Genomic DNA, 24,645 nt, shown 5'->3' with positions numbered 1-24,645 from the left:
GCCTTTGACACAGACTAGTTCTAGAATGGTTCTCTAAGTCTGTCAGTTAAAATTAGTTACCTATTTTCATCAGGGGAGAAAGTTTCCAAGGAGTCCTTTAAATCACTGAAATCAGGTCCAGATTTCCCTTTCCCCCAATGAACAGTTGTCACACCTGCTTCTCTTTCATTCCAGCAACATAATGGCATATAAAAATATAAAATGCAATATTCTCTTCACCTGCCACCTTACCCCAATTTTGATATTTGTCTTCTCAAGAATATCACCTGACTAATGATCAGGTCAGGAGGTAAAAGAAAGCTTGGTATGATATCCATACTCTCTTGCTGCCCAATTATAATTTGAAATGATCCTTTCATCCATTTAAATGCTTTAGGGCCAAAACCTAAAGGGGCAGCTAGGTGGCACAGTGGATAATGTCCCTGGAGTCAGGAGAACCTGAGTTCAAATCCAGCCTCAGAAACTTAATAATTACCTAGCTGTGTGAACTTGGGCAAGTCAATTAAACCTGTTGCCTTGCAAAAACCAAAGAAAGAAAGAGGTGAATTTTGTAAGATACTCTTCTGGATTCTTCTGGATCAAACTTAATATATACCATTTCTGAAGGTTAAGGTTAAGGTTAAAAACCTTAAATCAAAATTTTGAACCAAAAAACTGGGGGGGGGGGCAGAACCAACTCTCCAAAATATTCCAAAAATCTTAAAATTAGAGCTCTAACTAAATTTTTGAGAGACATAACCCACAGAAAGATCCAGTGAGGGAAATTTCCAGCCCAAGGTAACCTAGATCATGGGAAAGCTTTGTTCCACAGGGGTGGAGAGGGCGACCTAACAGCCAGGAATACCAGGAATATCACACTGGAATGAAGTCTTCCAGGAACAGCCTGCTGGGCGCCTGGATCCCTGGGAGCTCCAGCTCACAGCAGCAGAAGCAATTTCCTGACCTGCCAACCCAGGAAACACCAAGCACAACTTGGAAGATCAACAGGGAAACATCTTCCAAAGTGAGTGGGAGCTAGCATGGCCCTCAGTGCAGCCATCAATATAGCTACAGCCCTCAGCACAGCCCAGAGCCGCCCAGCAGGGAGCCGCCTGGCAGCTGCTTCCAGAACATTCAGTTCATGGAAGGTAAGGGGGTCAGGGGAGACTGTCAAGGTCTCTCCTCTGTCCCTGGGACTTTGTCCATATTCAGACCCTGGTTGCAGTCTGAGACCCTGCCATTGCCATAGAGCAGGGACCTTCCTCACAACTCCAGGGCAGAAGGGCATGCTTGTGGTCATCCACAGACCAGGAGAGCAGTCAGAACCTCTCATAAGACCTTGAAGGAACTGAAATCCTTGTAGGGTATCCCAATAATGCTCAAAAACTCAGGAAGCATCAAGTTGGTCTTAGGCTATTTCAAAGCTCAAAAAAAGTTATGAAAATAAAATAAGGGAGGTAGAGGAAAAATTGGGAAGAGAAATGAGCAAAATGCAAGGAAAACCTGAAAACCAAGTCAACAGCTTAGTCAAGGAGATCCAAAAAAATGCTGAAGAAAATGACATTAAAAAACTAGTTTAGGTCAAATGGAAAAAATAGTTCAAAAAAAGTAAATGAGAAAAATACATTAAAAAGCAGAATTGGCCAGATGGAAAAGGAGATAAGAAGAAAACAAATCCTTTAAATGTAGACTGGAGCTAAAAGAAGCTGATGACTTTGTGAGTAATCAAGACACAATAAAACGATATCAAAAGAATGAAAACTGGAAGACAATGTGAAATATATTATTGAAAAAACAATGGATCTGGAAAACAGTTCTAGGAGAGACAGTTTAAAAATTATTGGGCTATCTGAAAGTCATGATCAGGAAAAGAGCCTCAACTTCATTTTAAAAAAAATTTCTACAGGGAAACTGCCTTGAAAGCCTAGAAGCAGAGGGCAAAATAGAAAATGATAGAATCCACCGATCTTCCCCAGAAAGAGATCCAAAAGAAAATAACCCCCAGGAATATTATAGCCAAGTTCCAGAGCTCCAAAGTCAAAGAGAAAATATTATGAGCAGCCAAAACAAAACAAAACAATTCAAATGTCATGGAGCTACAGTCAGGATCACACATGACTTAGGCACATCTACATTAAGGACTCGTGGGGATTAGAATATGATATTCCAGAAGGCAAAAGAACTTGGATTGCAACCAAAAATCTACTCCCCAGCAAAACTGAACAGAGGAAACGATGGGCTTTCAGTGAAACAGGGAACTTTCAAATGTTCCTGTTGAAACGACCAGAGTTGAACAGAAAATTGTTCTTCAAGTACAGGTGAAATTACAAGGGATTAATGATGATGAACTGCATGTATTCTTGCATGGAAAGATAATACTTATATGAACCTTCTCATTTAATAGAGCAGTTGGAGCATATTTAGGCAAAGAACAGGAGGGAGCTGAATATGAAGGTATACTATATTGTAAAGATGTAGTGAATGGGTGAAAAGGAAATGTACTGGGAAAAAGGAAAAGAGAGGTAGAATAGACTAAGATATTTCATGTAAAAGAGTCAAAAATAGCTTTTGCAATGGTATGAACGGGAGGGAAAGTGAAGGGGGAATGAGGGAGATTCATTCTCATTGGAAATGGCTCAGAAAGGAAACAACATATATACTTAATAGGGCATGGAAATCTAAAAGAAAAAGGAGAGAAAGGGTATGGGAGAAATGGAAGAGGGGAAGGGAGGGGGAATGTAAGGAACAAAGGAGAGGGTAGATTATGGGAGAGTATAGTCAGATATAACACATTTTCTTTTTCATTTTTTGCAAGGTGGTGGGATTGGGAGGTCTGTTTGGGACCACGGGACTCAGTGGTTGCTGGATCTCAGGTGAGATGTAGGCTTTGGGGTCTCTTGACCCCAGGGCCCAGTGCCCTGGCCACACCACTCAGCTGTCCCACAGCATACTTTTGAAGAGGGACAGAGTAAAGGGAGAAAGAAAATATAATAATTGGTAGTGGGGAGAAATGGATGGAGGTAATTTCAAGCAGCAACAATAACTGGAAAATTATGGAAATAACTTCTTTGTTGGACTTATGATAAAGAATGTGGTCTAGCCCAGAGACAGAGGTGATTGTATCAGAACACAGACTGAAGCACATTTTTTTCTTTCTTTCACTTTATTTATTGTGAGGTTTTTTAATAATGTGTAAATAAATAAAATGAAAAGGGGGAAAAAAAAGAAAAAGTATTTGATTTAAAGGTTTTCCTCCAAAAAGAAAAAAAAGACTGTCCCTTTCTTTGTCCTACACTAAGTATATTTGTAAAATCTGCTTAGGCACTCTAGTATACTTTGGTATGCCCTTTAGATTTATGATCCCAACTAATGTAAGTACTAAGTCTTAAAGTCTGTTGCCACAGTGTTTTTTACCTCCTAAAAATTTCCTTATTTTTATTTAAACTCATAATAAACAAGAAAAAATTTTCAGTGACAATTCATCCTTTTATGTGGTTCCTGAATTGCTTTTCTTTACAAGAGAATTTTTTTCAAATATATCCAGAGATAATATAAAAATGAAAGACACCAAAAAAGCTTTTTTTTGCATGTTTATTCTTTTGGAGTTTTCTATAACTCCTGGGTCTGTTTCTCCTTATAAAATTTTAGTCTATGGGATCCTCTAATCATCTGAAATCTTTGAAATATGTTCCTGCAAAATCTAGTGGACGTGACAGATCATTCCCGGTTTTCTTCTCCTTTCCTTTCATATTCTCTGCAGTGATGTTTTAAAAAATGATTATTGTTTTAACAAATATCAACTAAAATGAGTAGTTAATATACACATAGAATAGAATAAAAAGAGGTTATAAAGAAACAAAAAAAATAATTTTAACCAATCAGTTAGATTTCAAAGGGTTCTGTGAGGTTGGATGGGAAATAAATTACCTCTTTATTTTCACTAATCTCTAATGGAAATTTAGCATTTCCTTAATGTAGACAGTTAATTTCAATAATAATTAGGCTTTTTCAGACTTTCAAAAGGGTCCATGACCCAGAAAATTTTGATTTTCCCCTGGATCTTCTATGACTAGCTTGCTTTTCTTTTAAAATGTACTAAATTTAACATGTTCCTTTCAAAACTGTCCTGTTTGTCTATGATTCCTTTGGACCTCTTCTCTGAATTTTATAATTTATCTTTTAAAATTTATTTTCCAATTATATGCAAAAAAATAGTTTTCAGTATTCATCCTTTTGCAAGCTTTTGAGTTCCACTTTTTTCTACCTTCCCTTCCCTATCCCCATGACAGCAAACAATTTTATATAGATTGTACATTATAATCTTTTTTCCCTTTTTATTTTACTTTATTTTTCCCTTAGTTACTTTCAAATAGAAGTTTCAACATTCACTTCCAAAACCTTAAGTTTGCATTTCTCTCCCTTCCTTCCACTCCACTACTCCTCATTAAGAAAATAGGTTACTACCATTGTATGTAACTGGAAAACATTTAAAAATTTTTTGAAAAGAGAAAAGTAGGTTACTTGATTGATACAGGTTAAAAATATGTAGTCATAAAAAAAAAATTTTAAATATGTAGTCATGAAAAACATTACCACACTAGTCAAGTTGTAAAAGTAAACATTACCCTCCCCCTCAAAATAAAAAGAGAAACCTCAAGAAAAATAAAGTAAGAGGCAGCTAGTTGACAAAGTAAATAGAACACCCGCTCTGGAGTCAAGAGGACCTGAGTTCCAATGTGACCTCAGACACTTAATCCTTATTTAATTGTGCAACCTTGGGCAAGTCACTTTAACCCCTTGTCTTGCAAGAAAAAAAAGTATGCTTCAGTCTGTATTCAGACACCATCAGCTTTGTCTTTGGGATGTATAGTATTCTTTATCCTAAGTCCTTCAGAGTTCTCTAGAGTCAAAGCATTGCTGAAAAAAGGTAAATAATTCACAACTAATTTTCACAACAATACTGTTACTTTGAATATAGTACATATCTCATTGCATCTGCTCATCTAAGTTTTTTTTTTTAATTAAAGATTTTATTTGAGTTTTACAATTTTCCCCCCAATCTTACTTCCCTCCTCCCACCCCCACCCCCCCACAGAAAGCAATTTGTCAGTCTTTACATTGTTTCCATGGTGTACATTGATCCAAATTAAGTGTGATGATAGAGAAATCATATCCTTAAAGAAGAAACATAACATATAAGAGATAACAAGATCAGACAATAAGATAACTTTTTTTTTCTTCTAAATTAAAGGGAAAAGTCCTTGAACTTTGTTCAAACTCCACGGTTCTTTATCTGGATACAGACGGTATTCTCCATTGCAGACAGCCCAAAATTGTCCCTGATTGTTGCACTGATGGAATGTTTGATCATCACCCCCATGTTGCTGTTAGGGTATACAATGTTTTTCTGGTTCTGCTCATCTCACTCAGCATCAGTTCATGCACATCCTTCCAGGCTTCCCTGAAATTTCCATCCCTCCTGGTTTCTAATAGAACAATATTGTTCCGTGACATATATATATACCACAGTTTGCTAAGCCATTCCCCAATTGAAGGACATTTACTGAATATTTTTGTATAAGAGATGCTTTTACCCTTTTTCATCATCTCTTCAGGGTATTATCCAGTAGTGGTATTGCTGGATCAAAGGGTATGCTCATTTTTGTTGCCCTTTGGGTGTAGTTCCAAATTTCTCTCCAGAAAGGTTGGATGAGTTCACAGCTCCACCAACAATGTAATAAGTGTCCCAGATTTCCCACAACCCTTCCAAAAATAATCATTATCCTTTCTGGTCATATTGGCTAGTCTGAGAGGTGTGAGGTAGTACCTCAGAGAAGTTTTAATTTGCATTTCTCTAATAAGTAATGATTTAGAGCAATTTTTCACATGACTGTGGATTGCTTTGATCTACTCATCTGTAAATTGCCTTTGCATATCCTTTGACCATTTGTCAACTGGGGAATGGCTTTTTGTTTTTAAAAATATGGCTCAGTTCTCTGTATATTTTAGAAGTGAGTCCTTTGTCAGAAACATTAGTTGTACAGATTGTTTCCCAGTTTACTACATTTCTTTTGATCTTGGTTACAGTGGGGTTTTTTTGTGCAAATTTAATCGAAATCATCAAGTTTGTTTTTAGTGATATTCTCCATCTCTTCCTTAGTCATAAACTGCTTCCCTTTCACAGGTAAACTAGTCCTTGATCTTCTAATTTGCTTATAATATTGTTTTTTATGTCTAAATCCTGTATCCATTTGGATCTTATCTTGGAATAGGGTGTGAGGTGTTGATCTAATCTAAGTTTCTCCCATACTAACTTCCAATTTTCCCAGCAGTTTTTATCAAAGAGAGAGTTTTTATCCCAGTAGCTAGATTCTTTGGGTTCATCAAACAGCAGATTACTATAATCATTTCCTGCTGTTGCACCTAGTCTATTCCACTGGTCCACCACTCTATTTCTTAGCCAATACCAGACATTTTGATGACTGGTGCTTTATAATATAATTTTAGATCCGGTAGGGCTAAGCTCCCTTCTTTTGCACTTTTTTTCATTAAATCCCTGGAAATTCTTGACTTTTTATTTCACCATATTAATTTACTTATAATTTTTTCTAACTTGTTAAAGTAATTTTTTGGAATTTTGATTGGTAGGGCACTAAACAGGTAGTTCAGTTTTGGTAGAATTGTCATTTTTATTATATTAGCTCTACCTATCTGAGCAGTTGATGTTTGCCCAGTTATTTAATCTGATTTAATTTATGTGAGAAGTGTTTTATAATTATTTTCAAAAAGTTTCTGAGTCTGCCTTGCTCATCTCAGTTTTATACTGAAAGTATCCTTTTCAATATTTACCATAACAAAGCAGCATTTCATTTCAATCAGATACCACAATTTGTTCAGCCATTCCCCAACTGATAAGCATTCCCTCCATCTCCAGTTCCCTAACATCAGAAAGGAGCTGTTTTAACTATCCCTATACATATAGGTTCTTTTATTCTCACATTTCATCTCTTCTGGAATACAGATCTAGCAGTGGCCTCACCTGGCCAAAGGGATAAGCATGGTTCCAAATTGCTCTACAGAATTGTTGATTTCACAATTCTTCTCAATTTCCCTACATTCCTTCCAATATTTGTCATTTTATTTGTCTCATTAGCCAGTCCAGTAGGTATAAGGTGATCCCTCAGATTTGTTCCAACCCACATTTCTCCTATCAGTAGTGAGTTAGGACATCTTTCCATGCAGGAATATAAACAGTTCAACATCGTTCAGTCCCTTATGATTTTGCCTTTCCTTTTTACCTTTTTTTTTTATACTTCACTTAAGTCTTGCATTTGAAGATCAAATCTGTTCAGTTTTGGTCATTTCATCAGGAAAGAGTCCTCTATTAAATTGAATGTCCTTCTTTTCCCCTGAAAAAGTATGTTCAGTTCTGATGGGTACTGGATTGTTGTTTATAATCTCTCTCTTTTTGTGAATTTAAAAAAAAAATGTTTCAATGATCCTCTGGGGGGCGGCATTCTTATCTCCAACTTGTTTTACCGTTCCCACTCCCTTTTTCTTAAATTGGAAAAAACTAAGACAAAACCTTTGTCACAAATGTGTATAGTATATTTTGTCACTAAAGCTTTATTGCCTCTCTTTTTTCCCCCACAAAGGTAGAGACTGGAGAAGGGAGGCATAGCGAATAAAAAATGAAAAAATTTAGAAAGAGCATTTCTTTGAGAAATTTTTTAATGCAGAGATTAGAATAAAAGGAGGGTCAGAAAACAACACAGAGAAATAATGGCTTTGAAAATTAAAAGTTGATATGCCCAAAGGGCACAAAAAATTTACATACCTTTTGATCCAGTAATAGCACTACCCTGAAGAGATGATGAAAAATGATAGAAACATCACTTGTACAAAAAAATTCATAGCAGCCCTGTTTGTGGTGGCAAGGAATTGGAAATCAAGTAAATGTCCTTCAATTGGGGAATTGCTTAGCAAACTGTGGTATATGTATGTCCTGGAACATGGAACACTATTGTTCTATTCGAAAGCAGGAGGGATGGGAATTCAGGGAAGCCTGGAAAGATTTGCATGAACTCTTTTTCGCAACGGGTTTGCTGCCAGAACACAGCAGGTGTTGTGAAAACCATCACTAAACCTCCACAAAAATGGGCAAGGAAAAGACTCATATTAACATTGTCATCACCTAGGTGGCGCAGTGGATAAAGCACCAGCCATGAAGTCAGGAATACCTGAGTTCAAATCCGGACTTACCTAGCTGTATGGCTTTGGCCAAGCCACTTAACCCCATTGCCCAGCAAAAAACTAAAAAACAAAAAAAAAACAAAAAAAACCCATTGTTGTCATTGGACATGCAAACTTTGGCAAGTCCACTGCTATTGGCCACCTCATCTACAAATGTGGTGGAATAGATAAAAGAACCATTGAGAAGTTCAAGGAGGCTGCTAAGATGGGAAAGGGCTCCTTCAAATGTGCCTGGGTCTTGAATAAGCTGAAGGCTGAACGTGAGCATGGTATCACTATTGATATCTCCCTGTGGAAATTTGAGACCAGATTTGTGACCATTATCGATGCTCCAGGACACAGAGACTTTATCAGGAACATGATTACAGGCACATCTCAGGCTGACTGTGCTGTCCTGATTGTTGCTGCTGGTGTTGGTGAATTTGAAGTTGGTATCTCAAAGAATGGGCAGACCCATGAGCACGCCCTTCTGGCCTACACACTAGGTGTAAAACAACTGATTGTTGGTGTAAACAAAATGGATTCCACTGAGCCCCCCTACAGCCAGAAGAGATATGAGGAAATTGTCAAGGAAGTCAGCACTGCATTAAGAAAATTGGCCCCAACCCTGACATGGTAGGTAGCCTTTGCCAATTTCAGGTTGGAACGGTGACAACATGCTGGAGCCGAGCTCTAAGATGCCTTGGTTCAAGGGATGGAAAGTCACTCATAAGGATGGTAGTAATGCTAATGGAACTACACTGCTTGAAGCCTTGGATTGCATCCTGCCTCCAACTCGCCCAACTGACAGGCCCCCTCCGTCTACCCCGCCAAGATGTCTACAAGATTGGCAGTATTGGTACTATACCTGTTGGGAGAGTGGACTGGTGTTCTCAACCAGGAATGGTGGTCACCTTTGCCCCAGTCAGTGTTACAACTGAAGTAAAGTCTGTTGAAATGCACCATGAAGCTTTGAGCGAAGCTCTGCCTGAGGACAACGTTGGTTTCAATGTCAAGAATGTGTCTGTCAAGATGTACGCCATGGTAATGTGGCTGGTGATAGCAAGAATGACCGACCTGTGGAAGCTGCTGGCTTCACTGCACAGGTCATTATCCTGAACCATCCAGGCCAAATCAGTGCTGGCTATGCACCTGTTCTGGATTGTCACACTGCTCACATTGCTTGCAGGTTTGCTGAACTGAAGGAGAAGATTGATCGTCGTTCTAGTAAGAAGCTGGAAGATGGCCCTAAATTCCTGAAATCTGGTGATGCTGCCATCATTGACATGGTTCCAGGCAAGCCCATGTGTGTAGAGAGCTTCTCTGATTATCCTCCTCTGGGTCGTTTTGCTGTCTGTGATATATGAGGCACACTGTTGCAGTTGGTGTCATCAAGGCAGTTGACAAGAAGGCTGCTGGAGCTGGCAAGGTTGCAAAATCTGCCCAGAAGGCTAAATGAATATTCTGTGCAACACCTGCCACCCCAGCCTTAATCAGTGGTGGAAGAACAGTCTCAGAACTGTTTGTCTCAATTGGCCATTTAAGTTTAATAGTATAAAAGACTGGTTAATGATTACAATGCATCGTAAAAGCTTCAGGAGGAAAGGAATGTTTTGTGGACCATTTGTTTCTTGGCAGTTTTAAGTTATTAGTTTTTAAAATCAGTAATTTTTAAATGGAAACAACTTGACCAAAAATCTGTCACAGAATTTTGAGACCATTAAAACAGTTTAACGCGGGAAAAATAAAGATTTGCATGAACTGATACTGAGTGATATGAGCAGAACCAGAGAAACACCGTACACTCTAACAGCAACGTGGGGGTGATGATCAGCCTTGATAGACTCACTCATTCCATCATTGCAACAATCAGAGACAATTTGGGGCTGTCTGCAATGGAGAATACCATTTGTATCCAGAGAAAGAACTGTGGAGTTTGAACAAAGACCAAGGACTATTACCTTAAATTTAGAAAAAAAAAAACTGATATCTTATTGTCTGATCTTGCTATCTCTTATGCTTTATGTTTCTTCCTTAAGGATATGATTTCTCTCTCATCACATTCAATTTGGATCAATGTATACCATGGAAACAATGTAAAGATTGACAAATTGCCTTCTGTGAGGGGTGGGGGGAGGGAAGTAAGATTAGGGGAAAAATTGTAAAACTCAAAATAAATAAAATCTACAAAAAAGAAGAAAGAAAATTACAAGTTGAACTTAGCTATATGTAATAGGCATCTATAGTTTGATGTACAGTTTTCTTTTTATGTTCTTTTGTGTATGAGGAAATACCCATTTTGTTGGTTTGCTCAGTTCACAATGATTGTTAAAAAGAAAAAGACTAGTTAGCCAAGCAAAACAAATTTCCATACCTTGTGCAGTATGTGTGTGTGTATGGGTGTGTGTATATATACATATATATATATATATATATATATATATATATATGTATATATATATATATATATATCTTACAGAACTTGAATCCATCATTCTTCCTTCAGGAAGGAGATAATATACTTCATTTGAAATTGTGATTGTCCTTGTTTTGTTAGAATTCTTATGACTTTTAAAATTCTATTTACAAAGGTGTTATTGCATACATTTTTCTCCTGGTTCAGACAGTCATGTTTTTCCCCCAACAGTTTTATCATTTCCACTCCAGTTAGCTAGTTATTCTTTGTTGATGAGAATCACATCCAGAAGGAATTCCCCCTATTAGATCCTCTACCCTTTTGAAGGATGAAATTATCATTAAAGCAAATTAAGAAATTATTAGCTTCTCTTTGATAGTCCCAATAGATAATTGAAAAATTAAATTATTTCATATTTATTACATCAACCTCTATGTAAGACTTGTGGTCTAGTTATTTACCAAACTCATTTCTTTCTTTTTTCATCTAAGTGACTGATTAACACTTTTATTTCTCCCTCCATTGAGGGAGAAATACCTAAATTATGTTCTGCTTTGCTTACATCAGTGTATCCTCTTAATAAAAAAAATGCTGCCTGATTCCTCTTTACTTGTTCTATTACTTTAAAATAATAGACTGCTACTTTAAAATAATTAGTAGGGCGGCTAGGTGGTGCAGTGGATAGAGTACCAGCCCTGGAGTCAGGAGTACCTGGGTTCAAATCTGGTCTCAGACACTTAATAATTACCTAGCTGTGTGGCCTTGGGCAAGCCACTTAGTCCCATTTGCCTTGCAAAAAAAAAAACCCTAAAAAAAGATAATAATTAGCAGTCATTTTCTTACCATGTTTTTACTTGAATGAAATGGCAAGAAGGGGGAGGGAGGGGGAGGGAGACAGACTTTTATGGTGTACTTGTTTTTCCAGGATGAGGGGATATGAATGGCAAAGTAAGACAGTTTTTGTATTCATTTTACCTACATTCTTATAAGGAAGTTGTCACCTAGAAGCAGCTGCAGCCTGCATAGCAAGGCGCATGTCCTTGGGGCTCAGCATCAGGGCAGATTGCAAGTCACATGGGAGGAGGCAGAGCAAAGCTCTAAGTCGGCAGTGGCAGGGTCATTGGATGATCAGTGAGGCAGTAAGCATTTATTAAGTGCCTCCTATGTACTAGATTCTATTTTAATCACTGAAGATACAGAGAGAGAGAAAGAAGTCTCTGAGAAACAATATGAAAAACAACTATAGTACAGGGCAAACTATATTTAAGATAAATTGAGGAAATTTGAGGAAAGGTACTAACATTAAAAGAAAGAATACAGAATGATGGGATTTTACTTGGGACTTGAAGGAAAACAGGGAAGTCAGTAAAAAGAGATTAGGAAGAGAGTAATTTAGGCGTGGGCAATGGCCAGTAAAAATTTCTGGGGGCTGGAGATAATCTTACATGAGCAACAGAAGGGGGGCCAATGTTGTCAGATCATGCATACACAAAGGGGAGCGAGATGTAAGAACATTGGAAAGATAGGGACTGGGGCCAATTGGAGAAGGGGAATTGGTGGTCAGGTTGTTTAATTTAGAATGATATGGGATTATATATTTGATGTCAGGTGTCAGGGAGCCAATGAATTCTATTAAAAAGAAATGATATCATATTTGTATTACAGGATGATTAGTTTGCTGCTGAATAGAGAATGAACTAGAGTGGAATGAGATTTGAGGGGAAGCTAGGTGGTGCAGTGGATAGAGCACCAGCCCTGGAGTCAGGAGGACTTGAGTTCAAATCCAACCTCCAACACATAATAATTACCTAGCTATTAGACCTAGGGCAAGTCACTTCACCCCATTGCCTTGACCCCCGCCCCCAAAAAAAAAAAGATTTGAGGAAGGGAGAACTCAACAGCAGGCTTTGTTGGCAGTATCAGAGAAAAGATGTAAAGGAAAAATCAACAGGATTTGGCAACATGGAATATGGAGAGGATGGAGGATCAAAACAGAGTGAGCAGTCAAGGATAACACCTAGTTCAAGTATTTACTCTTCTAGTATCCAAAGGCAAAAGGGAATTTTGATTTACATGGTCTAGAAATAGGCAGTTATCTTTCTTCTGATATAGTGAAGACATACAGGAAGAATAGCTCAGTGACTCATACTTCAGTTGAAGTGCCAAATCATTATGATTGCCTACCTGAGTTATCCATATCTTCATGATTTTAGAATATAGTACTTACAGTGGTGTTCTTTGTAAGAAACTACATGTATGTACAAAAATATTTATAGCAGTTTTTTCTGTAGTAGCAAATGTTTGGAAATTGAAGGGGATGTCCATCAATTGGGAGCTGGCTGAAGAAGTGGTGGTATATGAATGTAATGGAATGCTATAGTTTTATAAGAAATCATGAGTGGACTAGCCAGTATGACCAGAAAGGACAGTGATTACTGTTGGAAGGGATGTGGAAAATCTGGGACACTAATATGTTGTTGGTGGAGCTGTGAACTCATCCAACCTTTCTGGAGAGCAATAACAGCTCTGTTTGTGGTGGCAAAGAATTGGAAATTGAGTGAATGCACATCAGTTGGGAAATGGCTTAGTAAACTGTGGTGGGTGTGTGTGTGTGTGTGTGTGTGTGTGTGTGTGTGTGTGTGTGTGTGTGTGTGTGTAATGGAACACTATTGTTCTATTAGAAACCGGAGGGATGGAAATTCACGGAAACCTGGAGGGATTTGCATGAACTGATGGTGAGTGTGATGAGCAGAACCAGAAAAACATTGTCCACCCTAACACTACATGGGGGCAATGATCAACCTTAATGGACTTGCTTATTTCATCAGTGCAACAATCAGGCACAATTTTGAGATTCCTGCTATGGAGAATACCTTCTGTATCCAGAGAAAGAATTGTGGAGTTTAAGCAAAAACCAGACTATTACCTTTAAGTTTTAAAAAATTTGTTCTCTTATTATATAATTTTGCTCTCTGGTACTTTCTTTATGTTTCTTCCTTAAGGATATGATCTCTCATCACATTCAACTTAGATCAGTGTATACCATGGAAGCAATGTAAAGACTAACAGACTGTTTTCGGGGGGGATGGGGAGGAAGATTGGAGGGGGGGGATTGGAAAATTCAAAAAAAATAAAGAAATTTTAAAAAATAAGAAATCATGAGTGAAAGGATTTCAGAAAAAACTGGAACAATTTATATGAACTGATACTGAGTAAGATAAGCAGAACAAGGAAAAACTGTACATATTAACAACAACATAGTGTGATGACCAGCTATGATAGCCTTGGCTCTTTAAAGCAATATAATGATCAGACAATTTGAAAACACTTACGATGGAAAATGCTATCCACTCCAGAGAAAGAACTATGAAGTCTGAATGGAAATCAGAGCAGACTATTTTCACATGTTAAGATTTGTTTCTTTTTTTCTTACTCACGTTTTTTTCTCTTTTCTGATTTTTCTTTCACAACATAACTAATAAAAAATGTTTAATGTGACTGTACATGTATAACCTAAAAAAAATCATATTTTTCTTATAATCCTAATATAAGAAGATTGAGATCCATAAATCAGATGGACTCTTTATATAGGTGCTTTTTGTTTGCATACTTTGAAACCAGAATAAACCTTAATAATATCTAATCCAGCCTATTTCATTTAAAAATAGGTTAAATGATTTGTCAAAATTATACTCATAAATAAGATAGCTGAATTTTAAATACAAGTTCTAAGATTCAAATTCAAATTCTCCCCATTATGCCATGTTTTCTGTCCAAAAACTCACTTTTATTCATACAACTGATGCTTTGGAAGATGCTATTATGAAACATTTGGTCATTATTATCCCTAATCATCTGAAATTGCTGAGACAGGGAATTAAAGAACAAAGATCTAGAATTTGTTTTCTCAGTCCTCTTGTTAACAGTTCACTAAAGTATATCTAGTCCAGATGTCCTCCTCTCTTCCACTTCGCTATTCTGCCTTTATATTTAAAAGTGACTAAGCAAGCAATAGAAGCCAAAAGAGTTGATGTGAAAACAAAAGCTAACTTTTAAAAAGAGTCTGGGGCATTGTTGAGCAGAGATTAGCTGTTAATTTTGTTTTTGTTTTTGCAAGGCATTGGGGTTAAGTTACTTGCCCAAGATCACACAGGTAGGCAATATCTGACTGGATTTGAACTCAGGTCCTCCTGACTCCAGGACCGATGCTCTTTTCATTGTGCAATACAGATTCCTCTGTTAATTTTGACCTAAACAGACTTCCTTTAAATCTGAGAAAGTTCAGAACCTAGATCAGATTAGGACCTCAGGTCCCTTTTCAGTGGAACTTGAGGTTTTTTTTAATAACACTTTCAGGTTTTATACAGAAAAATTTTCTAGCTTATCAGCCTTTAAGGCACTGTAATATTAACCCTGCTTTCTTCTCCTACCCCTATACTCTATGGTTTTGATATTCTTCTCTATGGTGCTAGCTTTGTATAATCCTAGTAAATAACTTTAGTCCTACTTTGAAAATGTTACATTTGGTTGAATGTTACAGAGTCGTCATTCTATAGGACACAGCTGACCTTGCGACCAGGAAGCACTAGGTTCAAATCTCACAACTGATACAGGTTGACCTAATAATTCCAGGCAAATCACCTTTCCCCACCTCAGTGTTCTAGGCAACTCTCTTAAGATTATAAATTTCGAAAAAGGCTCTATCTCCATTGCCAGAGGGAATTTTCTGTATCAGTAAAAGTACAAATCTAGACTCTTATCTGTTGACTCCTATATTGTCCCAGTAATAATCTTTCTTTCTTTTGGTCCCCAAAGTCTGACAAGGTCCTATCCTAATATCTTCATTCCTTTCCATTTTGGAGTGGAGCCACTATTTCAGAAAAGGTTACTTTTACCTTTGGTCTGTGCTTAAGCTCAAGAATCTGTAGGTAATGGACCTTGAGACCTTTTTAAAGAATAGCCTGTCTACAGTTTTAGAGATTTACTCAAAAGTGTTGCTGCTGGGTTATTAGCTGTCAGAACACCATCCACACTCAAACTCCCATCAGAAGTTTGTCTTCAGGGGCAGCTAGGTGGTGCAGTGGATAAAGCACCAGCCCTGGAGTCAGGAGTACCTGGGTTCAAATCCAGTCTCAGACACTTAATAATTACCTAGCTGTGTGGTCTTGGGCAAGCCACTTAACCCCGTTTGCTTTGCAAAAACCTAAAAAAAAAAGTTTGTCTTCTGTTTTGTGCTAAATGCTGATTGCCAGTCAACGCTAGATCATCAGCCAAATCATGCTAAAAAAATTCTGAATCTTCACACTACTGGATTACTTTTTATTATTAGACTTCAATTTGGTTCATAGTAATGATCTTATGAAAAGGTATAAAGGTTTTACTCAGCATAATGGGGGTATTTTTCCTGCACTGGTAATAGATGCCAAATTTTATATGTTTCTTCTTAAACTAATTTATCTTTGTCCAAGGAACATGTCCAACAAGTGAAAAACATTAGTAATTTCCATTCCTTTACAGCTGTATATGATGTAGTAGAAGAAAAATTTGAGAATGAACCAGACTTCCAGTATATCCCTGAGAAATCCCCACTAGATGGTGTCTATCAAAATGATAATGCTTTGAGGGAATCAATGATCCAGCTTGCTGAGGGTCTTGACAGTGGAACAATCCTTACACAGTTTGATGTAAGTAACAAGGTATTTGTGTTTTTAGAATATATTTTGTTTATCATTTCATAAAGTCTTTAATAGTTTTCTAGTCTTAATTTCATGTTTTTGAATAATTAACTTTAATATCCATGAAGTATTAATTTGCCAAAAAGTCTTTAATGAACCACTGTATCAACATTGTGGGCAACTTAGATGGCTTGGGAGTGAGGAAGACAGAAGTTTGAATTTGGCCTCAGACACTTGACACTAACTATCTGTGTGACTCTGGGCAAGCCACTTAACCCTGATTGCCTGGCAACCAGGGCCATCTCCAGTCATCTTGATTGATATCTGGACCCAGATGGTTTCAGAGGAGAAAGTTAGGCTGGTGACTTAGCATAGCATCCCCCTCACTCAGATCTAATTCACATGTTTGTCAAGGCATCACCTCCCTGATGTCATGTCATCTTTGAGGATGAAGGACAAGTATTATTAGTATCAACATTGTAGAACGATGAATGAATTTTTTATGCAGTTTAAACTGCTCCTGATAAATTTTGTATACCCAAGCTTATAGTTTCTCTTTTTAATTAAAAATATCACTTTTCCTAAGTTAAAATATTACTAAATATCTGCTACTTTGTACCAAACAAGATGCTATATGGCATTTTGACCCCTTTCAAAAATAAAAGCAAACCAAAAATTTTAAATTATCTATTTTAAGATTAAGCACTAATCCATACAAGAAAGAAAAGAATTCATAAGGAAATCAAGTCCTTTTTTTTCCAACTGGCAATAGCTATTAGACAGTTCCTTATTGAAGTGTTGGAAATGAGAAATAAGCAATAAACATATGGCTATTTAAAGGGAGAATTCTATGTTCGATTATTAGAAATCAGCCCTAATACCAAATACACACCTCAGAAATTAAAATAAATAAAACTTAAGTATCATTTTATAAATATTGTTTTAACAGAGCACATAGACATAAACATACAAACAAAACCCCTCAAAAACAGGTTAGCACAACTCAGAGAATGATCGTAATTGATAATGCAGTCTACATATACTTTTGTAATTTATCCTTTGTTTAAAAAAAAAAGGAAGACTGTAGTTTTAATAAGATAATACAAACATCCTTGCATGATATTCACCTATGTCATCTTGTTGTTATTGTTTAATGTTGTCTTCCTTTATGCAGCTGCAGTTGGTAAGTATTTTTCTTTTGAATCTACTTTCTTGATTTTGTACCACTAGAAAGGTAGCATGACATTGAGTATATACTTCTGGACTTAGGAAGCCCTATATTCAAATCCCATTCCTGCCACTTTTGTGACTGTGAATAAGTTACTTCTCCTCAGCCTTAGATTCCTCATCTCTAAAAATTATATAGTGCCTATAGAAGCTACCTGATTTGAGCTCTTTTGAGGCTCAAAATACAATTTGGTTTAAAACTCTTTGGAAATTTTTAAGTTTGTATATAATTGTCTATTATAATTAATATTAAATATGTTTTCCCATATTTCTTCCAACTTTTCCTGTTTTGATGGCATAATTCTATTCCATTACATTCATACACACATTCAGTCCATCTCTTATAATTGAGCACATTATTTCTTTTTCATTTTTCTTGATACAATTTGTGTGATTGTGAATATTATTTTAAGTCAACTCTTTAACTTGTAAAATTTCATATTTTCCAAACAAGTTGGGCCATTTCACAGATCTCTAAAGAGTAATTTCTTTGTCCCATGGCCCCATCAGTATTGAATTTTTATACATTTTATCTTCTTTGCCAGTTTGAATTTTAAATTTGTTTTTCAGGGCAGCTAGGTGGCATGGTGGATAAAGCACCAGCCTTGGAGTCAGGAGTACCTGGGTTCAAATCCGGTCTCAGACACTTAATTACTTAGCTGTGTGGCCTTGAGCAAGCCATTTAACCCCATTTGCCTTGAAAAAAACGTAAAAAAAAATTATTTTTCAGTTTTGGTTTTTAGGGTTTTTTCAAATATTTACTTTCTTAAGTTAAAGTTTCCTCTTTTATGTAGCAATTTATATAATACTTTATGGTTTACAGAATATTTTTTCCCTACAACCCTGTAAGGTTATTGATCCAAGAAATTTTATAAAATATAAAGTTAAACAAATGAGGATTAGGAAAAGAAATACCAAAGTGTAACATTTACCAAGTGGCAAAACCAACTCCAAATGTAGAGCAACAAATTTATGACAAAGAACAAATAGTTGAAATTCTTCTTTTCATTAGTAGTTTCTTCAGCTAGTTACCAAGAAGAGTATCACATAAGTTTGATTATATTAAATTTAAAAGGTTTTGCACAAACAAAACCACTGCAACCAAGATTAAAAGGAATTGTAGTAAGTTGGGAAACAATTTTTGCAAATAATGTTTCTGACAAAGGACTCATTTCCAAAATATATAAAGAACAGAATCAAATTTATGAAAAAATGTAGTTGCTAAGTGGTCAAAGGATATGGGAAGGCAATTCTCAGACGAAGAAATCAAAACTATCATTAGTCAAATGAAAAATTGCTCTAAATCATTATTGATCAGAGAAATACAAATTAAAAAAATTAAAACACTTCACATCTCTCAGATTGGTCAATATGACTAGAAAGGAAAATAATTAATGTTGGAGGGGATATGGGAAAGCTGGGACACTAATACATTGTTGGTGGAGTTTTGAAATGACCCATCCTTTCTGGAGAATCTGGAATTATGCCTGAAGGGAAACAAAAATTGTGACTATGCTTTGTTCCAGAAATAGCCATTACTGGGTCTGTATACTGAAGAGATCATGAAAAAGAGTACATATCCCATATGTACAAAAATATTCATAGCAGCTCTTTTTTATAGTGGAAAAGAATTAGAAATTGAGGGAATTCCCATCAATTGGGGAAATGGCTGAACAAACTGTGGTATATGTATGTGATGGAATACTATTGTTCTATAAGAAATCATGAGGGGGACGGGATTTCAGAAAAGCCTGGAAAAACCCGCATGAATTGATGCTGAGTGAAATGAGCAGAACTAGAATTAACAACAAAATGGGGTGATGATCAACCATTCTGGACTTCTTTATTTTAGCAATACAGTACTAAACAATTTTAAAAGACTTGTGATGGAAAATATCATCCATATCAGAGAAGGAATTATGGAGTTTAAATGAAGACCAAAGCTGCTTATCTTCAGTTTTTATAAGTTGTCTTATATATTAATGTCAGTTTTTCTCTCTAATAATTTCTTCTGTTTGGATTTTATTCTTCTTTCACAATATGATCAATATTGATCATGGTTAAAAATGTAGACCCTATATCAGATGACTTTCTGTCTGGGGGATGGGAGGAGAGAAAGGGGGGGGAATTGTAAAACTCAAAATTTTGCAAGAAGAGTATCACAAGTTTTCTCATGGATTGTGTAAAAAAAATTGCTTGTAATGATGGTCTTGTAGCTACTTATGTACATGTATAGATGTTGTCTGCATGCTACTATGGATCCTGTTAAATAATCAGAAATGTCCAACTTGTTTTCTTATAGCAACTCTATAGAAAAAAGCCTGGAATGACAATGTCTTGTGCCAAATTACCTCAAAATATTTCCAAAAATAGATACAGAGACATTTCGCCTTGTAAGTATATTTTTTAAATTAATCTGTTAATATTTTGATCTTTCTTATTTGTGGTTGCCTAATAATATTCTTTAATACTTTTTTTCAGACGATGCTACACGGGTCATTTTAAAGGATAATGATGACTATATCAATGCAAATTATATAAATGTGAGTTTAAATTTGTATTACACTAATGATATCTGGAATGGGTAGGACACTTATAAGTTTCTCAGCATAAAATCTTTGTTAGAATTACTACTTTGCATGAGTTTTTTTTAAATCACGAGTCCTTAAATATTCTTTATTTTCTTACCTACTTAATGGAGACTTAAAGCAGAATTTTTACTTCATTCTACAACTGTCTCATGCATGTAAATAGGTTAACAGAATTCTTGAACCTCACAATAAAACCTCCAAACTACTCAGTTTGTATTAGTATATAATAAAATTATTTTCTCTACACAGTCATAAATGATTTATCTTAAACAAGTTAAGTAGTTAACAGTCTGTAACACTGTCCTAAAGCCATAGCAGTCTTCATATTAGAACAATAAATAACTCTTTTAGAGCAATTGCCTATGTCTTTTAAACTTACCCACTTCTATAGAAGGTACCACTCTAGTCACTAGAGTTTAAAACCTTTTCTTCTGGAAAGAGGGAGAAGGGACATGGCCCTCTTGTAGGGGCATGGGGGAGAAATCTGAGAGTCAGAAGTAGCTAGGAAAGAAATGAATAGCTAATCTGGACCCTTCCTTATCAGGGAGAGTCCTAGAGGAAGAAAGTAGTTGCAAGAGCAGAAAGCTGTTCCAAGGTGAGAAGGCTAAATGGATATGAGGATCTTTCAGGATGAGAAGACTCCTGTGGCATGGTGGAGGACGTCCAGAGAATTAGGAATGGAGCCTGTAACACAAATGAAGCCTTAATCACATCCTACCAGGATTATCACAGCAGCCTTCTTAATTGATATCCCTGCCTCAAGTCCCTCAGTTAGTCTTCTACACATCTGCCAAACCAATATGCCTACAACAGCTCTGTACTTGCCCCTCCACGGCTTCAGAAGTTCCAGTGGCTCCCACTTGACTATAGAATAAAGTTAAAAGTTATTCCAGTTGGGGTGGCTAGGTTGCACAGTGGATAGAGCACTGGCTGTGGAGTCAGGAGTACCTGAGTTCAAATCTGGCCTCAGACACTTAATAACTACCTAGCTGTGTTGCCTTGGGCAAGTCACTTAACCCCATTGCCTTGCCCCCCCTCAAAAAAAAAGTTATTCCAGGGGCATCTAGGTAGTGCAGTGGATAGAGTACCAGTCATGGAGTCAGGAAGTCATTTAACTCCATTGCCTTGCAAAAACAAAAAAAAGAAAAAAGTTATTGCAGCCTACCTCTCCAGGTTTATTGCATTTGACTTTTCATGTATTTAGACTGGCCAACCTGCTTTCTTTTCTCCATACACAACATTCTAGCTTCCATTTCCACATCTTAGGCTGACCTTCATACTTGGAATTTATTTCTCCTAACCTTGTCCTTTTGTAACCCCTAACCTCCTTTAAGACTCAGTAACAAGCATCATATTTTTTTTTTTTTTTTTGGCAAGGCAAATGGGGTTAAGTGGCTTGCCCAATATAGAGTACTGTCCTGACTCCTGACTCCAGAGTCAGTGCTCTATCCACTGCGCCACCTAGCTACCCCTCAAGCATCATATTTTAAACTAAACATATCATGATCCTCTTGTTGCTAGCACCCTCTCTCCCTCCAAAATTACTTTGCATTTTCTTGTGTTCATATTGTTTCTCCTTGAGATACTTGTCTTTGCTTCCCCTGCACCTGGCTCATGATAATTGCTTAATAAATATTTATTGAAATAAATAAATAAAGACTGACTTCATGATTTCTCTAAAGGAGACAAAAATAGATGTTATGATGCTCAGGATTACCAAACACATTCCTCTTCTGATAGAATTAGACATGAGTAATAAATATTTTTTGTACTATCATCAAATGGGTTAAATAAGAGTCACTCTTAAGCATATTATAATTAGTAAATTATTGTTTTAGAATGCTTTCATAAATTTGGTAAATAAGAAAGCAGTGATCACATATTAGCTAGAAATTTGGTTTAAAAAACTATATATTTTAAGTATGTCTTTTGTTCCCATAATTAGGACATTAACACTTGTTATCATTTTATAGTACATGTGCCTTTCCACTGTAATTTGTCTAATAAAAGGTCAAATAGAAGCAGTCCTGAAAATTTATCCTGTCAGTCATGTCATTTTACTTCTTAAAGTCCCTTTTCATTCTAATCTGATTTTGTAATTCAACCTAAATTATCTAGCAGAGATTTACTCTGATTCATATTTTAATTGGGGGATTATAATTAAATAGTATAATTATATTGCCTCTATTTGTTACCTTATAGATGGAAATCCCTTCTTCCAGCATTATAAATCAGTACATTGCTTGTCAGGGGCCATTACCAAACACCTGTAAAGATTTTTGGCAAATGACTTGGGAGCAAGGTTCTTCCATGGTTGTAATGTTGACAACTCAAGTGGAACGAGGCCGGGTAAGTCAGTGAGGATCCTGGATGTGTGGTGCTGGCTGGAGAATTTTTCTAATAACCAAAACAGTCAAATGTTTTTTTTATCCTTTTGTAACGTCTTGTTTAAGGTTTTCCTAGGACTTCACTAAAGATTTCACTCAGTGAATAACTGAATACTAACATGGCCAGTGCCTATAAAACCAAGAAGTGAGGGCCATTGGAAGATGATCCTGTCCCTGCTGAATATATATTCTGTCTTAAGTGCCAGGCCCTGCTCCCAAGGACTTCTCATTCTAGTTATAGTTTTAGCTGCTGTGGCTGGACTGTTAGGAAGGATGGGACATAGTGGCACTGTGGATTGAGTACTGGACTTGGATTCAAAACTTGCCTCAGACATTTACTAGTTGTGTAAGCCTGATCATTTGTTTCCTCAAGTGTAAAATGGGGATAATAGCATCTACATACAGGTTTTTGTGAAAATGAAAGGAAATACTTGGTTTAAGGATGTAGAACTGGAAGGGACCACCCAGATAATCAGGTCTAACCCCTCATTTTTATATATGAAAAAACTAAAGCCCAGGGAGGGGAAATGATTTACTGAAGGCCACTGAGGTAGTATCAGAGGAATATTTGTAAAGCATTTTCTTCCTCTGACAGTACTCTATAAATATACATGTTCAAGAGGACACTGGGTCAGATCTAGCATTTATGAATTTAAAGACAAACACAATTTCTTTGGGAATTTTTTTTTACCTTAGGTTAAATGTCACCAGTATTGGCCAGAACTCACAGAAAATTCATTATATGGGAATTTCCAGGTCACCTGCCATTCCGAAGAAGGAAATTCTGCCTATGTCTTCAGAAATATGACACTATGTAACTTGGAGGTGAGAGCTCATTGCATCTAATGTCAGTTGTGTTTTTTTTTTAAAGGCTCTATCTAGCTCTAGATTTAAATGCAGGGGGAAAAAATTATTGAGCTGTGTTCATTGCCATGTTGTTGATTACTTTGAATCTCTTAAAAACAGGTCTCATTTAAAAAGGATGAATGGAGGTTGATGAATAAATTTAAAAAACATTCTTTGTTCCTAGCCACTGCCTACCTTTCTCTGTGTGCTATTTGGATAACACTAGTACTGGAAATGGAAACTATTTAGGAACTGATCCTCTAGCACAGAGGTTCTTAATCTTCTTTGTCTCTTGGACCCCTTTGGAGTCTAGTGAAACCTTTGGACCCCTTCTCAGAATAAAGATTTTTAAGTGCTTAAAATATATCCATAATATTACAGAAGGAAATCAGTTCTCTTGAAATGCACTTATGAAAGTGTTTTGAAAAGCAGATTCAGAAATCTTAGGCCAACCCTGCTCTAGGGCAAAGAGTTGATGTTCTAGGCCAGAAGTGTCAGAATGAATGCATCTGGAACCAAGTTAAAATAATATTTAATAAAATACAATAGAACATGGAAAATAATAATAATGTGATTTATAAATCAATAGGCACCAATTGCAGAATGGTCCTGTTTCCACTTTCTATTTGTTTTTTACACCACTGATCTAGGCAACCCAGTGGGAAGGTGAGGATATTTTTCTCTGCAAAAGAGAACACAACATTTTTTTCCTTTATTTCTAAGTCATACTTGAGTTGACTTGTGCTCAATGTGAGCCCTTCTAAGTAAACATCTGCAAGCCTCTCAAAAAAGTGAATGATCTTTTAATACTTCAGCTTTGTGACAATTTACACTTAGGACATGACACATAGCTTTTGTTTCTAAATCTGAAGCTATCTTTTATATTGTGAAGTTGGCTTCATGTGTGAGGTATTTTCATATTTGAGTATCTTGTGATCTTTTTTAGATTCCATGGTAGTAAGGGAATGCTAATTAAAAATTTCCAAAGACTTGAATGAGGACCTTAAAGTTACATAATCACAACCAGTTTTCCCTCAGAATGTTTTGGGTTTTTTCCTAATAAATTCTGTCCAGGAATCACATCTTTCAGTGACTTTTAGACAGTCTTATTTTTTATCACTTTTAGTGGTTGCCCTTTTTTTCTCAAAGAAGACCAAAATGACATCAGCATATTAGAATCAAGTTACAGTGTGTCTAACTGTTGCTGATCAGACCAATACAAGCTTGGAACACAGGTTGGGCACAAATATAAATATTTTTCCATATGAATATTTGAAGTGAATTCTCTAAAT

The 24,645-nt window shown here is 36.3% G+C and overlaps 1 protein-coding gene and 1 pseudogene across 5 annotated transcripts in view; both read left to right on the top strand.

Moving 5' to 3' along the window:
- PTPN4 (protein tyrosine phosphatase non-receptor type 4) overlaps positions 1 to 24,645 on the top strand; it is a 255,843-nt gene that overhangs the window by 215,226 nt on the left and 15,972 nt on the right. For all 5 annotated transcript variants that reach the window (XM_074214982.1, XM_074214981.1, XM_074214985.1 and 2 more), the window contains exons 19-23: positions 16,145 to 16,311; positions 19,832 to 19,922; positions 20,011 to 20,072; positions 22,323 to 22,469; positions 23,204 to 23,332. In XM_074214982.1, the coding sequence (XP_074071083.1) occupies positions 16,145 to 16,311; positions 19,832 to 19,922; positions 20,011 to 20,072; positions 22,323 to 22,469; positions 23,204 to 23,332 (596 nt within the window). The remainder of the gene's footprint in view (positions 1 to 16,144; positions 16,312 to 19,831; positions 19,923 to 20,010; positions 20,073 to 22,322; positions 22,470 to 23,203; positions 23,333 to 24,645) is intronic.
- On the top strand, positions 1,020 to 10,312 carry LOC141508418 (elongation factor 1-alpha 1 pseudogene; annotated as a pseudogene).

This window comes from Macrotis lagotis, chromosome 1 (genome assembly GCF_037893015.1).
Source record: "Macrotis lagotis isolate mMagLag1 chromosome 1, bilby.v1.9.chrom.fasta, whole genome shotgun sequence".
In the NCBI taxonomy this organism is placed as follows: Eukaryota; Metazoa; Chordata; class Mammalia; order Peramelemorphia; family Peramelidae; genus Macrotis; species Macrotis lagotis.
The sequence above is the reverse complement of the archived record's forward strand: the minus strand, read 5'-3'. Positions and strand labels throughout refer to the sequence as shown.